This window comes from Fulmarus glacialis, unplaced genomic scaffold (assembly GCF_000690835.1).
Source record: "Fulmarus glacialis isolate BGI_N327 unplaced genomic scaffold, ASM69083v1 scaffold2434, whole genome shotgun sequence".
In the NCBI taxonomy this organism is placed as follows: domain Eukaryota; kingdom Metazoa; phylum Chordata; class Aves; order Procellariiformes; family Procellariidae; genus Fulmarus; species Fulmarus glacialis.
This window is the reverse complement of record NW_009208460.1, coordinates 28,833-42,715: the sequence shown is the minus strand read 5'-3', so window position 1 is coordinate 42,715 and position 13,883 is coordinate 28,833. Positions and strand designations below refer to the sequence as shown.

Genomic DNA, 13,883 nt, shown 5'->3' with positions numbered 1-13,883 from the left:
AGCACTGCAGGGACTTTTATACTTCGGTTGCAGTTTCCAGTGAAGATATTGCTCTACAAGGTATGATTAATTAATGGAGCTTTTAAAACAGCCAATTTCTTTGTAAGTACACCAGTCCACTTAAAACCAAGACAAATTCCTTTACTTTTTCTGCAGCATCTAATTAGATTAGGGAAGAGAAATACTACATCTGTAGGAAATTAGCAACAGATTACTTGTTTGTCCTTACTTCAGGTTGCCAAAAATCAAATTTGGAACAGATGACAAAAATTAAGAACACAGCAGCTGATTGTGGAACATTAAATGCTTAAGAGGAGAAAAGAATTTATGCCATTTTCTTCAGTTGCATATACTTCTAGCTTACAGGATGAAAATTAGGGTTTGTCAGGTTTGTAAAGGAGCCTGAACCCAAAAAAATGAGGCTTCATGTTCTGAAGAAGCAACTGAGAACTGGCCTTTTAGCTATGTCAGTTTGTGCATGCTGTTTAGTCTGTTATAGTATAATAAAAGTCTGCAAATACAAAGAAAAGTCTTCATTTTTAGTTAACCGAATTTACAGTCTTGGCTACAGTTTCCTGTTTGGACATTTACTAGTCTCATCTTTGTAAAAGTTGTTCAAGATTTTAGACCAGCCACATCAGTGTTTTGCTTTATGAATGCACATTTAATTTTTTTCATATGGCTTATCTGCTTTTAACCATAGATTTGTGACTTTTAACTCCCCAGCTGTGTATACCTATTCTCTTCTAGTGATGGATCTTTGGATGATTTGATGTCTACAGTAATTTTTTTTTTTTTAGGACTGATTCATAGTTTAGAAGTCAACAGACATATAAGTAAATGTTACTTTACACAGTTACTACTTAGTGTAAAAAGCAACAGATTCAAACAAAACCAATTAAAGCTACGTGTACTTTTATTCCTTAGGTTTCTTAGCTGCTTTGATGTCTTGTTTTCTGTGCTGCAGGTAGAGCCCTTCACAGGATGAAGTATGTGATATTCTTTCTCTAACTGATGCAATTACACGTGAATTAGTCTTACTAAAGTTTGGGGTTGGTGTTTTTTTTTCCTTCCTTGAGTTTTCCACTTAATGCATCTCTTTTGGGACAGATCAGACAACCATTTTCCATTAAATTATACTCCATCTTAGTTATTTTTGCTTGTTACGGTTTTTTTTTCTTTTGGGAAAATTCCACTGCTTGAAACCTCCTCCCTGCAGACAAACTTTATTTGAGATTTCATGTCTGGTTTGTGCTAATTAAGGTCCATGCTACTGCTGAATTGGGGAGTCTTGCCCCATCTTGTATTGCCATTAGTGTTTGTGCAGCTGCCTAGTGATTTGGATCAGCTTGTGGTCTCCCTGAAAAATAATCCTTCTGAATTAGTTGTTCATTGATCCACTGGACCACATGGTCAGAATCACTGCTGTCCACAAAAGAGATGTGAGAGCACATGGTTGGGGGAAGGTTAGGACTGCCTCTTTCTTGTGGCAGTTTAGTCTTAAATTTCTGAAAACCAGTAGTGAAACTAAGCTTGAACTGAAATGTTTACTAGCTTTTGCAATCCCTTCTGTCCTGCTGTGTCCCAAGGAACTTGTGTTCGACAGGGAGGCATCACAACCTGACCTGGGAGGCTCATGGACTAGCGAATACTGCACCTCATGCACACAGTGCAGCAGTTTCTTAATTGGAAATGTCCACAGACATGTTTCTTAAATTGCAGCGAATTTCAATAGGTTTAGACTGTAACTGCCAGAACTGGCATGAAGTTATAAACGTCCCTGGTAGTTAAGAAATACTTGCTGTGAATTTATATTTTTTTTTTTTTTAGTCCTGATTGTTTTTTTTTTCTTTCTTTGTTTTTTTTTTTTTTTTTTTTTTTTTTTTTTTTTTTTTTTTTTTTTTTTTTAAAGTTGCGAAGTTGAACACTTAGAGTTAGGAAATTCCAGTTGCCTCCAGTGAAATGGAGTTGCACGAGTTCCAGGAGGAGGGTTGGCCGCTTGGGAGCACAGAATAATAGCTCCAGATTCTCACTTCCCGTGTCTGGCTCCAATACGCTCTGCAGCAGCCAGGCATTGCAATTTCGAGAAGGCTGCTGTACTCTCCCACCACGGAGCCAAGCATTCTCAAACTTAGCCAATCTTTTGCTCAAGGTTTGTAGTGTGCAGTCCAGTTGAAGGGCTGGGCAGTGCTCTGTGAGAGTATGCAGCCTTGAGTTTTTTTAATTGTGATGCTCCAGACTTCACTGAGACTTTATGGACTACCATTTTAATTCTAAAGGCTTATGGTCAGACAAATTTGGGTAACTTCCGATGGGACAGCTCAAAGCAAGTCTTTGAGGATGCCCCTGCCAATAATCTATTTCATGGTCAGACATGCAGAGGTCTCTAAAAACATCTATATTTTAAATGAGATGCACCTTCCTTTCCTCTCTTGGAAATGCTTCGTCTAATGTAAACGACTAGTAATCATCATATAACAGTAACCTATCATGAAAAATTTCTGTCTTAGTGGTTATATCTTGTCAAAATTTTTATAAGCAATTGAAAACACATCTTATATGTGGAAGTATCAGACACCTCCATTATCTAATGCTGCCGCTTCAGTTTCTGTCTATTTTCCTTTTCTGAGGTTTTGATAAGAATAAACTGTAACCCCTTTTGCATCTGTCAAACCTTAACTGTGTAACTCAGTTACCAAAATTAACATGCCTGAAACAAATACTTCTGTACCTTTGAAGGAAAAGGAGCAAGTGTTGGATGACACACTGGAAATCTTAGGCACTCCACTTTTTAGTAGCACACTATTCAATGTTTGATCCCTTAACAATTTCATACTAAGAAACTTGTCACTATCATGAACATTTTGTCCTGAGTCACAAATGTCTTGTCTTCCCCTCCCCCCTTCCCTTACTGAAGATTATGGAAATACAGAAATACTTCCTCTTCATTTCTTTTTAAATTAATTACAGTATGAGGGCACTCAGACATCTAAAATAGTATGACCAACTGGAAATAAGATAAATCTCTACTAAGTGGAAGTTGTTCTTATATATACTTAGTAATTGTCACCAGAGTGTATTATGTTTTTTACTGGTATGGGAAGCAGATAAGCTTCTGTAAAGTGACAGTATGTTTTTTTCTGTTTGTAGTGTTTAGAGAATCTAACTCTCAGTTGTTGGCTTAGTGAGCAAGTGGTTGTGCAAAGAGAGTGTTACCTGGGTTTATTTTCCAATTTGTTTCAAAAAAGGTAGAAAAAGTGTGTTGTGTGTGCCTGCAGATGTTTTACTGCAGTGCTTTTATCTGAGGTTATTGACTGTTTCCCCTCTTACTGTGGTCGGAAACATAATTGTATCCTATCTCCTTCTCCCTTCCCATGGGAGAGAGCCTGAATCTCCTCTTGTCTTCAAGTCATTGATCATTTGTCCATGAGAAATTTGGATGAGGGATACTGAAACTTCTTAATCTAGTTTTGTTTCCTTTGCTTAAGTTAATTGTCATCACTGCTTCTTTCTTCCCTCTTCTGAGTGATAATAAAGACTTTCTTTCTCCTCCCTCCCTTTCCCCTCTTCCCCTTTTGCATTCTACCCTCCCCATTTTCCTACATTTTTACTGTTTCTATGGGACATTCCATCACTCAGTCCAAGCATCCCATTAACTTTCTAGAAGAGGAAGCTGAATTGACTCCTGTAAGTTATTATGACATGTTTATATGGCTTCAGTTTATGTCAATAGTTGTGTCAATTTGCCTGCAACAGAAAAATCACATTAGTGACTTGAGTTTAATTCATTAGTGTCTCAACAGTGCAGTAAGGTAACCATGTATATCATTATAGTCAAGCTTTTTAGTTGTCTTTAAGTTGATCATTGCCTATTTTCTAGTTATTAATTGGGCAAAGCTACTTAAAATATACTTAACTTTTTTTTTCTGAAGCATGATTGCTCTTGGCAGTCATACAATCATAGAATAGAATCATAGGTTTTCCAATTTAGGTTGTAAAAGTCCTTTCAGATCATCGAGTCCAACTGTGAACCTAACACTGCCAAGTCCACCACGAAACCATGTCCCTAAGCGCCACATCTACACGTCTTTTAAATACCTCCAGGGATGGTAACTTAACCGCTTCCCTGGGCAGCCTGTTCCAATGCTTGACAACCTTTTCGGTGAAGAAATTTTTCCTAATGTCCAATCTAAACCTCCCTTGGCACAACTTGAGGCCATTTCCTCTTGTCCTATCACTTGTTACTTGGGAGAAGAGACCAACACCCACCTCGCTACAACCTCCTTTCAGGTAGTTGTAGAGAGTGATAAGGTCTCCCCTCAGCCTCCTTTTCTCCAGACTAAACAACCCCCATTGCAAAGGAAAGCAGAAAGTGGATTTGTTTAATTAGATGTTCACCACTTTATATTGTGTGCTCTTATACATTCCATATGAATACATAATCTCAAAGAGTTTGCAAAGAAAAATTTGATTCTCTTTTCCAATCTTTGTCCCCCTTTGGGACAAAATTACAAAAATTATATTTAAACTGTTTTTAATCCTTGAGTTCTCTTTTGAAAATAGTGGATTCTAATTCTTTAAGCTGGAGTCTAAAGAATTCAACATACTGATGTAGTTGAAATGCAAGCTATAGTAGTTATCTTCTCAACAAAGTTTTGCAAGCATATAGCTCTCTATTGGACACTGCTTACTCACATTTCCCTCGTTTTCGTTTGTTTCTTAGGAACAGAAGGAAGCTTTTAAAAAAGATTTTTGTAGTATTTCTCAACTGTCATACTAAATCCAAAATAGTGGCACAAGAGTGCCACCAGCTGGTTTCATTAGATGTATGTGTTAATGTTAAGTTGTTAAAGAGTTTTGCAAGAAATATGGCAAGATATTTATGTACACAAGTCCTTAGTGTCTTGTCATTGTCTTTTTTTTTTTTTGATGTGCTGAGGTAAGTTATTCTGTTTTACATACCTTGAGTGAATGATGTCTTTGAACCTACAGATTATATTTAACCAGAAAGGAGTTTTTCTATTTAACATATTTAAGGCATTAGAACAGTAAGATAGAATACTGTAGAAGATTGCCAGGTCATGTTTTTCTTATACTTCCTTCTTACACAGTTTTTGTTCTTTGTTCATTATTTGTAAATTGGCAGTGTAAAGAACATATTTGGCACCTTGAATGCATGTATTCTGAGCCCTTACCTTAAAATTAGAGGAATTAGATACAAGGCTGTCTCTTAGTGATGAGAATCTTTCTAAATTTGTCCCATTTCTGTACTAAGTGATAATCAGGTGTGTAACAAGAAAATGGATCAGTGTTCGATATGAATGTGATTGTCAAGGTTTTGCAAAAATGCGCAAGTAGAAATGAGACAACGTGTATAGCATGTTACCTGTGAACTGATGGTCTGCTACAGTTGCAAGATGGGCTACACAGCCTGCATCCTTCAGAACCTAGCTAGACAGCTCAGTGTGTCACCTCTTCTGAAAGGATCTTTACTTCTTAAAAAGCACCCATCAGTTACTGTCTGCAAAAAATAATTAAATAATTCTAACATGCTCAGTAATTCAGTGTTAGTTTAGAAATCATTTCAGTTGGTGGTTGGTTTTTTTTTTTGTTTTTTTTTTTTTTTTGAAACTGGCTTTCATCCTAAGACCTCAGAACTTCAAGAATTGAAACAACCCACTGAACTTTTCATAAAGGAACTGACAAGGGTAATAGGGGAGAAAATCTTGAGCTTTTGGCCATGTATAGGTTTACTTGTCATTTAATTGTATAATGCAACCACTTATATTCTGAAAATCTGAAAGGTATTTTCATTTTCCTGGTAGTCCATCTGTTCTATCATGTTTAGCAAACATGTTTCATAGATGTAGGATTGGTGATGGGTATAAAAATGTTTCAACATCGAAAAAACTTTCTGGCATAAGCAGCTACTTTGTATTTAAGAGGAGTATTGTGTTGAGTTCTCTGAAAACACTGTGAAATGCAATATTCAACAGCTGGTCCATGAAGTTCTGGTATTTAGGCCTGAAGAAAATGGATGTCACATTGCTGTCTTCAAAGAACAGATATAGGAAATCTTGGAAGTCCAAAACGTAATTTGGAACAAGACTGTATTCCCCGTTTTTATAAACATCAAGGCTAGTTGTCTTTGCTGAATGAACTACACATGAAAACGATTTAAATTTTTTTGTCCTAACAGCATCCTGAACTTTTAAATGTTAATTTTATTCAAATCTAGTGTTCTATGTTGTGATTACCAATACCAGCCACAGTTCATTATGGAAACATTAGTAGGCTTATTTATATGCTTTTTTGTTAGTTCTGATATTTTGATCATATACCCCATTTTTTAACTTGAAAATGTTTCTCTACTTTATACTCTTGTGCACAGCTGTTTTGTCATCCCTTGAGAAAGGTATACATTTTATTTTATAGAATGTTAATGTTCTGATCAGCATATCTTTTCTAGTATTTTGAGGATTTTCTTTTTTTTTTTTTTTTTTAACATCTGTAGTTTTTGGTGTGACTCAGAATAATTGCTGCTGGGAGTTATTGTAGAAAACAGTCCAAAACAGTCATCATTGCAATGTCTGCTTATACTTCTTGTATAAAATGAGTTAAAAACATAATTTTCCCATTTTTTAATAGTTTTCATTATTTTTTTCTCTATGCAGGTCTTTTGAAGTAAATTGAGTTTCTGAAACTTAGTTCAAAGTCTGTTCCATATTATGAGGAAGCACTAAAACATAATTGAATAGCTTTTTATGTATTGTGTAAAAATTGTCTCCAAAAGAAGTGATTTTGGTACAAAAAGAAGTTGCAAGCATATTCAATACCTACCAAATATGGTAGGCTTCATATTTGCTTTTTTTTCGGGAAGGAAGAGTATCTTCTGAAGATTATAAAGAAACAAACTTTTTTGACTGAGGTTCAGTCTCCAGCATGGCTAGTGTTATGGCCTGTCCAGTGTTACTGTTGTAAAGTCTTGTAGCACAGTTTATATCGACAGACTCTTCACTTAAACAGTTTCTGTGGAAGTGCCAATTACATGATTTGATGACGTGACAAGGAGAAAAGTTTCTTATTGCCTCTTAAGAATCCTCTTAAGGCCCTATGACATTTCCCTTCGTGGATGCTCACCAGGCTATGGTATTTTGAGTTTTGCCTGAGCAGTGGTGCTGTTAGATTAACTGGGAATCCGAAGTGCAGTCTGGCTCTGTGTTCATCAGTTAAAATATCAAAGTATAAGTGTTGGTTTTAAAATTCTTCTATTGACAGAGTGGTTTTATAGATCCCCTTTTAGTAGAAAATTTTATTGTCTGCTAATGCCTATTAAGTGAATTTTTTCTATGTATAGTGGAAATAACTTTGGGAAGCTTTTTCATTTGTACTGCATTTGCATTAGTCATTTTATACAAAAACTTATGAAAAGGTATGGCTATAACTGATGGCTGGATTTTATTGAGAAAGCTATCCTATACCTAAAAAATACGCCTCTAAAAAACGCTCTAATAGAAGTACAGAATTATAGCTAGCGTTGGACTGTGCACATGTTATATAAGTCTTTGACTGAGTGTTACTCATGTTGAATAAGCCTCACTGAGTATTTTAGTGAATGCAGCAATTAAATACTCTTCCAACACTGTTACAACCTAGTTCTTATATAACTTCATGCTTAGTATAAAGAACTGCACGTTTTCGCCTTCTCTGAAGCTTTTGTCAAATTTTCATGCTTTCATGATGTTTCAAACTACTTTTACCTTCCAAGGATATTTTAGTATTCTGGTTGCGTGACAATTTTAAAAAAATTTAAAATGAAGATACCCGTTATGAGAAATGATGGCCTTGTACTGTGGAAGCAGTCAGCTTACTGCAACAGGATAGAAAAATGCATGGCATTGCGGGGGCGAGGGGGATGGGACATACTACTTTGTGTAATTGGAATTATTTTTATATCCTAAATGAACCTAAGTCGATGCACTGGGGGAGAGACGAGTTTGTTGCCAGGGCATGAGTTCTCATTGTTGTGATGGAAGCAGGTGGAAGGAGAACAGATGCTTTTCATGGTAGAAGACTAGAAATATCTACCTAGGAGTAATTAATGTTTTGTTTTTGTTTTCCTAGATTTCATTGGTGTTATTTTTAATCTAGAGAAGTAATTGGGCCAGAAAAGTAGGTTAATTTATTTGGAAAGGTCAGGCATTTATATTGTCAGAGCTTTGATGTATATTTGAATTCCAGAAGTAGAGAGGAAGAGTGGGCTATTTAGATCCTCTGTGCGGTCTAATGTGATTGTAGTATCTTAAGAACAAATAACAAAATATTTATCTTCCCCAGAACAATCGAATATTCCTGGGAGCCTGTATTTGTTCACCTCAAAGCTTGATGTTTGAGCTGAAGTCTTTCCTTTGAAATAGATTAAATGCTTTGAAACTCTGGATTGTGTGAGAGTAACACATTGTTGTTCTAAAATGAAACTTTTTTTTTCTTTCTCTAATAGTTTGTGCAGGTCAAATATTTTAAAAATGTAGTGTGCACATAGTTGTTGTTTAGCCACACTATAATTCCTGGAACTTGGGCTTTCCTGTTGCTTTGCTACTTCTGCCCGTTCTAACTTTTGGGTATCTGCAGTACCGCAGGATGTGTTAGGCAGTAGGAAGGAGCCAAGCACAAAAGGTGTCTTGCAAAGAACTGTTGCCTTCCTGTTTCTAGACATGTCTCTCCAGCTCAGATTCACATAGGTAGTTGTCATCACACTGTTACTTCACATTTTACTGGCCAACACCAGTTCCCATGAAATACCATCATTCTTGATTTCCAGAATAACTTTCCTGTGGTTATCTGTGGTTTTCATATTTTGCCGCAGATCTGGAAAGCGTATTAGCAAAGTCCCCAGTGGTTATTATTTTGTAAGAAATACATGGCATTCCCATTTCTGGATAGAGTAGAAGTTCCTTAGTGGAGGAACTTACTTAATGTACTTAAATGCAAGATGGCAACAGCCAAAATGACCAACGATAGGAAGAAGGTTAAACAATCTGCCTTGAGTTTCTCTGTAGGAGAAATATTCTCTTTAAAAGAATTTCCTTGAACTTATCTTTCGGTTTTTATGTATATTTCTGGGCTTTGGATTGAGCCAATCAATTTATTCCAGAAGTTCTGTAGTAATATGTTATAATGAGACCATTTTAAACTGACTTTGTGTGAAGTTAGAGCTTCTGTGTAGGAAAGGATACAATTCAGAGTAAAAATGCACCTAGAGAAATCATAAAAAGAGGATCAGTCTGCCTTCAAGTTAAGCAAAGCTGTATTATTCACCAGCAACGTTAGCATCACCTCAGGCTTGCTCAGGCTGAGTAAATTAACTGTTCTTTAAATGATAGCCTTTCTTAAGTATCATTGAAGTTGCTGGAAATCTTGTGTATGTAGAAAAAGCAGAATGTGTTAGTTCATCGGTCCCAAATGATACAATGGTGTGTGTCAGGAAGTCTAATCTGTGAATTCTGTATGACTGTAAACAGTGCACGAGACCTTTTAATTATACCAGGTCCTGCATCACAAAGCTCTCACCAGTGTGTGCTTGAGGTGTGAAAAATCTGCCAATAGGCAGCACTGCTGTGCTTCTAAAACTTATGATGTAGGCGCAGACAGTAATTAATCTGCAGGCAGAAAAATCTTCATTCAGTCTGTAGCATAACCTGTGTCTATATTAGTGGCTAAGTACCAGGTGGAGCTTGGGCTGAAGCCTAGGTTTTACCTCAGATGCTGTGTAGAGTCTTTTCTGAGCTGTAACTTTTAAAGCCTGCTACAGATCCTTAATTACTCATCCCAGCATGTGGCAGTCACATCAAGTAAACTCCCCCTGCAGGAATTGTATCACCAAACTATTTGATATTGCCTTGCATGAAGTTGTAGACATGGTCTCTTCATTTTTTTCAGGAGACTATACCTTATTGTGGCTGTGAAGAAGAGACGGGGATTCTGTGCAGCTAATTATTAAACAAGAGTATAGTAGGCTGCTCAGTTGTCACGCCTTGTTCTACATAGCATTGGACCAATCAACACAAATAAAGCTGAGACAGATGCAGCCACATGGGACAAAATTTGCAGTACAGTGGTGGTGCACAGGAGATATACTTAATACTCTTGTTAAGTGCCACAGTATTAGCCTAATTTCCTTAGCAGACTTGTGACTACGTGGTTCTGCAAATTCCTGTGGGCTGATGGTTTTGTTGTTCCTCTGTAGCAGATGCTGGAGAAGATAATCACTCTGTTAACTGTCATTAACTGATTTTTGCCTTTTGAGAAGTCCTTCTCTACTGGGTGCTACTGATTTTGTGTCCGCTTTTTAGACAGAGTAAAATACATTTTCTGCTAATTACTCATCCAAGAGAAATATGGAGATTTGTTTCCAACTTCTTGGATTACAGAAATTGGACTGTACAAGAGAAGAGAGACTTACGTCCTTTTTTTTTAAAAAAAAAAAAAAAAAGGAAAATTAATTGTAAGTCAGGTTTGGATTATTATTACGGTAACATCTTTTTTCTTTAACTATGGAAGCAGCAGCCAGTGTAGAAAGCGCGAAACCAGTTTCTTGTCTCCAGGATGACCAGTTTTTTGTGGCTTTACATTTGTGTAATAGAAGTAGAATGTTCAGTTTTAGAAGACTGGACAGGATTTTGAAAAGCATTGTAAGTGCATGTTTTCTTACTTTTATAGTTCTAAATGTATTTAAAAATAAGTTGTCTCTTGCAGAAAAGAAACCAGTAGCAGGTAAGCAAAACTTTTCGTAATTCTATTGTGTGACATTTTGTACAGGGGAAGATTAAAAGTGTGTCCTCTATTTGCACAACTGCTTTTATATCAGTGTGTTAGGCTTGTAGTATTTGAGAATGTTCACATTCTTATGGGAGGGAAGTAAAGTGGTGATGTAGAGGTTTTTTCCTTGAACTCTACTTTATCTTCTGTAATCAAGACACTTATAAAATTACTATACTGACTTCTTTTGACTTATGTTCTTTCTCTTTCTTTCTGCACAAGCACTCCTATTTGGACAGGGAAACCTCCCTCCTTCTGAGAAACATTGCAGGAAAGCCTTCTCATTTGCTGACCAAGGTGACGCTTCTTCTTTCCACCTGTATGTGACTATTTCTGTGTAGAAAAAATGCTTTTGGTGTATGCTATGCTTTTCCCACCCCTGCCCTTTCCAGGAACTTGTGTGTTTACTTACATGATTTTCCTGATTGTCCAAGGTGCTTTTAAAGGCTGAATTTTATTGTATGTCTCTGCAGATTTATCAAAGTGTTCAAGTTCTTGGCAAATACTTAATAGCCGTGCAGCAGATAAAATGCCTTAGCTGAAAAGAAAATGTACTGAGCTAGAAGTTCTTATGTTCCTATTCCCATTCACTAGTTTAAAAAACCAAAAAAGATCACAGCTGTGGAAAATATGTGGGAGTATTCAGTATTGTTAAAAGGCAGTAGTATCCTTAAAATTCACTTACTGTATTGAAGATAAACTGTAGTAAGTAATGGGATCCTTTTTTTAACATTTTGAATGCTGTCTTGATATAATGTGGGGAGAATATCCTAGTAAGACAGTGGTCTGATGAGCCAAGTATGTACAAATCCTGATTATAAATTAATTTTCTTTATAGGAAAGAGGTCAATAATGTACTAAGAGGGCACAAATTGCCTTTCACTTTCTCTGATTCAGTTTGTTAAGAATTACATTTTCAATACGTATTTCCTTTTGAAACTAGAGTAGGAGGGATGGAGCAAGCTATAAATCCCTTTGATGAAAAAACAAGCTGGGATGAAGAACATATAGCTTCATGTTGTTGAGAAAACTTTAAATGTTCAGTAGCTGAAGTTTCAGATATGTCTGACGCTACTACCTACTGCAAACCATTCCTTGGGTTATTTTTCTAAAATAGACACTCTAAAGGAGAAACCTCAGGCAAGCCTGAAGTGAAAAAATGTACCTTGGTGACTTCAAAACAAGAAGGATAATGTTTGCTGGGCATAAGTAGTCTGTATTTTCCAATAAAAGTTTAGAACTAGTTTACTACTTTTTCTTAAATACCTTAACATTCTTATCAAAATGCTCAGCATGCATCCTGACAACAAATTTTCAAATTCCTTCTAGAGGAATATAAACAGCCAAAATCAAGTAATTTTCTGCTCTTGTGATTTTTTTGCTTAAAATTTAAGTCCATACCTCTTTCCTTTCTCCCTGTTAGCTCCTTGCCCCTGCACCCCCAACAAAGTAAACAGCCACCAAACCAGCAAATGTTGCTTGATTGCAAATAGATTAACAATGGCTGTGGCACAATCAGAAACCATAATTTTCTCTCTTTCATCTCCATGTGTTTTCATATCCTCCCTTCTGGTTATTTATGTACAGGATGAGTGTTGGTTAGCATATGCAACTTCAGTTAAAAAAAATGTATAAAATATTAAGTCCATTGTGTCATATGACCATGAACTACCTCATATCAGTGATCCTAATAGACTCTTGAAGTTAAATGTTTGGATTTATAAATCTTTGTCTTGGCTTATTAGACTTTGTAGCCCTTTGAGTCAGGTGCTTATGGTGAGCTTGCCGATGTTCTGAGGATAATGTTTGTTGTTAGCTCAGCTTAGGACTGTGTCAGTACAGCTGTGCCTTCTACTTCTGACCACTGAGCACACAGTCCTGGTGTGGATACTTACTGGTTCTCTTCTGACCTCCTGCAGATAGAAATATCTTTAGTAAAATGATGAAATGGAAGTCCACTTGCTGCTTAGGTCTCTTCGGCTTGCTGTAACATTAGATAAGCCCCAGTATGAGACAAGCAGTCCCAAGAAACGGGGCTTTTCCTTGCAATTGTAGCAAGGTGTTAGATCAGTTAACTGTAGGATCATGTTGCAGCTCTATGCTGGTGTCTCTCGTCAACTATTTCGTATTGTCTTATTGTTTCTTGTATTCTTCCCTTTCTTTGATTTGTCTACCTCTTATATTGAGACTGGAGACCCTTTTGGGGAATGATAATACCATTTTTGTCCTCTGGTAGTATAACTAATTTTAAAAATTCTAGTCATGGACTAGATTCCTTTTGCATTACAACCATGCACAAATACAGTTCCTGTCGCAGCATAGGGCAGATCTCAGCACAGAAGATGATCTATTCATTGTGGTGGTCTCTTCATTTTTAAATGTAACTCCGTGTGTTATTGTTCACACAGTGTTTAAACCCTTTTTTTTTTGAAAACAAAAAGAAGTGAAAGCATGTCAGAGAAGTAGGTTATTGAATATTGAAAATAAAGCAATGTATCTTTAACGTCAAATCTGCAAGCGTGTTTCCCTATAGGATTGGAATTAAGCCATCAAATGAATACTGAAAACTAAGCTTATGGCTGTGAAATATAGAGCATGTAGAAATAAATTTGAGAGAGTATTCAGGGCTCAAATATATCCCAGTTTAGGACATGAAAATAGGAAATAGAAATGTAATATGCTGGATTTTGAAGTTACCATTTCTTCTACCATTCTGATGCATGTGAAGCTGAAACTACATTCAGAAAGCCAGATGATGGTGATTTAATGATGTAATGCTTCAGATATGTATGTCAGCATCTGGAGAAAAGGAATCATGTTGTACCTTCTCTTCCCAAATATCTAGTACTTGATTCTTCTTTTCTTATTGACATGAAAGGCAAATACTCTTCTTATGAATGTTGATTTCCCTGGTTTGTAGATTTTGGTTACTGCACACTGTAATCCCTTCAGACCTTTGAATAAATCAGTTGTGAAGTAGGCTTCATGCATCTTGGGTCAATCTGATTCAGATGTCCTCATTCTTGAATGAAGCATCTGCCTGAGATTTTTTTTAATTCAGTTTA

The 13,883-nt window shown here is 36.3% G+C and overlaps 1 protein-coding gene across 1 annotated transcript in view; it reads left to right on the top strand.

Annotated features, from left to right (window-relative positions):
• Positions 1-13,883, top strand: part of RAPH1 (Ras association (RalGDS/AF-6) and pleckstrin homology domains 1) — a gene marked incomplete at its 3' end in the record, with an annotated part of 47,027 nt that overhangs the window by 8,910 nt on the left and 24,234 nt on the right. Inside the window, exons 4-5 of the mRNA XM_009576468.1 lie at positions 3,612-3,687; positions 11,041-11,115. Of these exons, the coding sequence (XP_009574763.1) occupies positions 3,612-3,687; positions 11,041-11,115 (151 nt within the window). The remainder of the gene's footprint in view (positions 1-3,611; positions 3,688-11,040; positions 11,116-13,883) is intronic.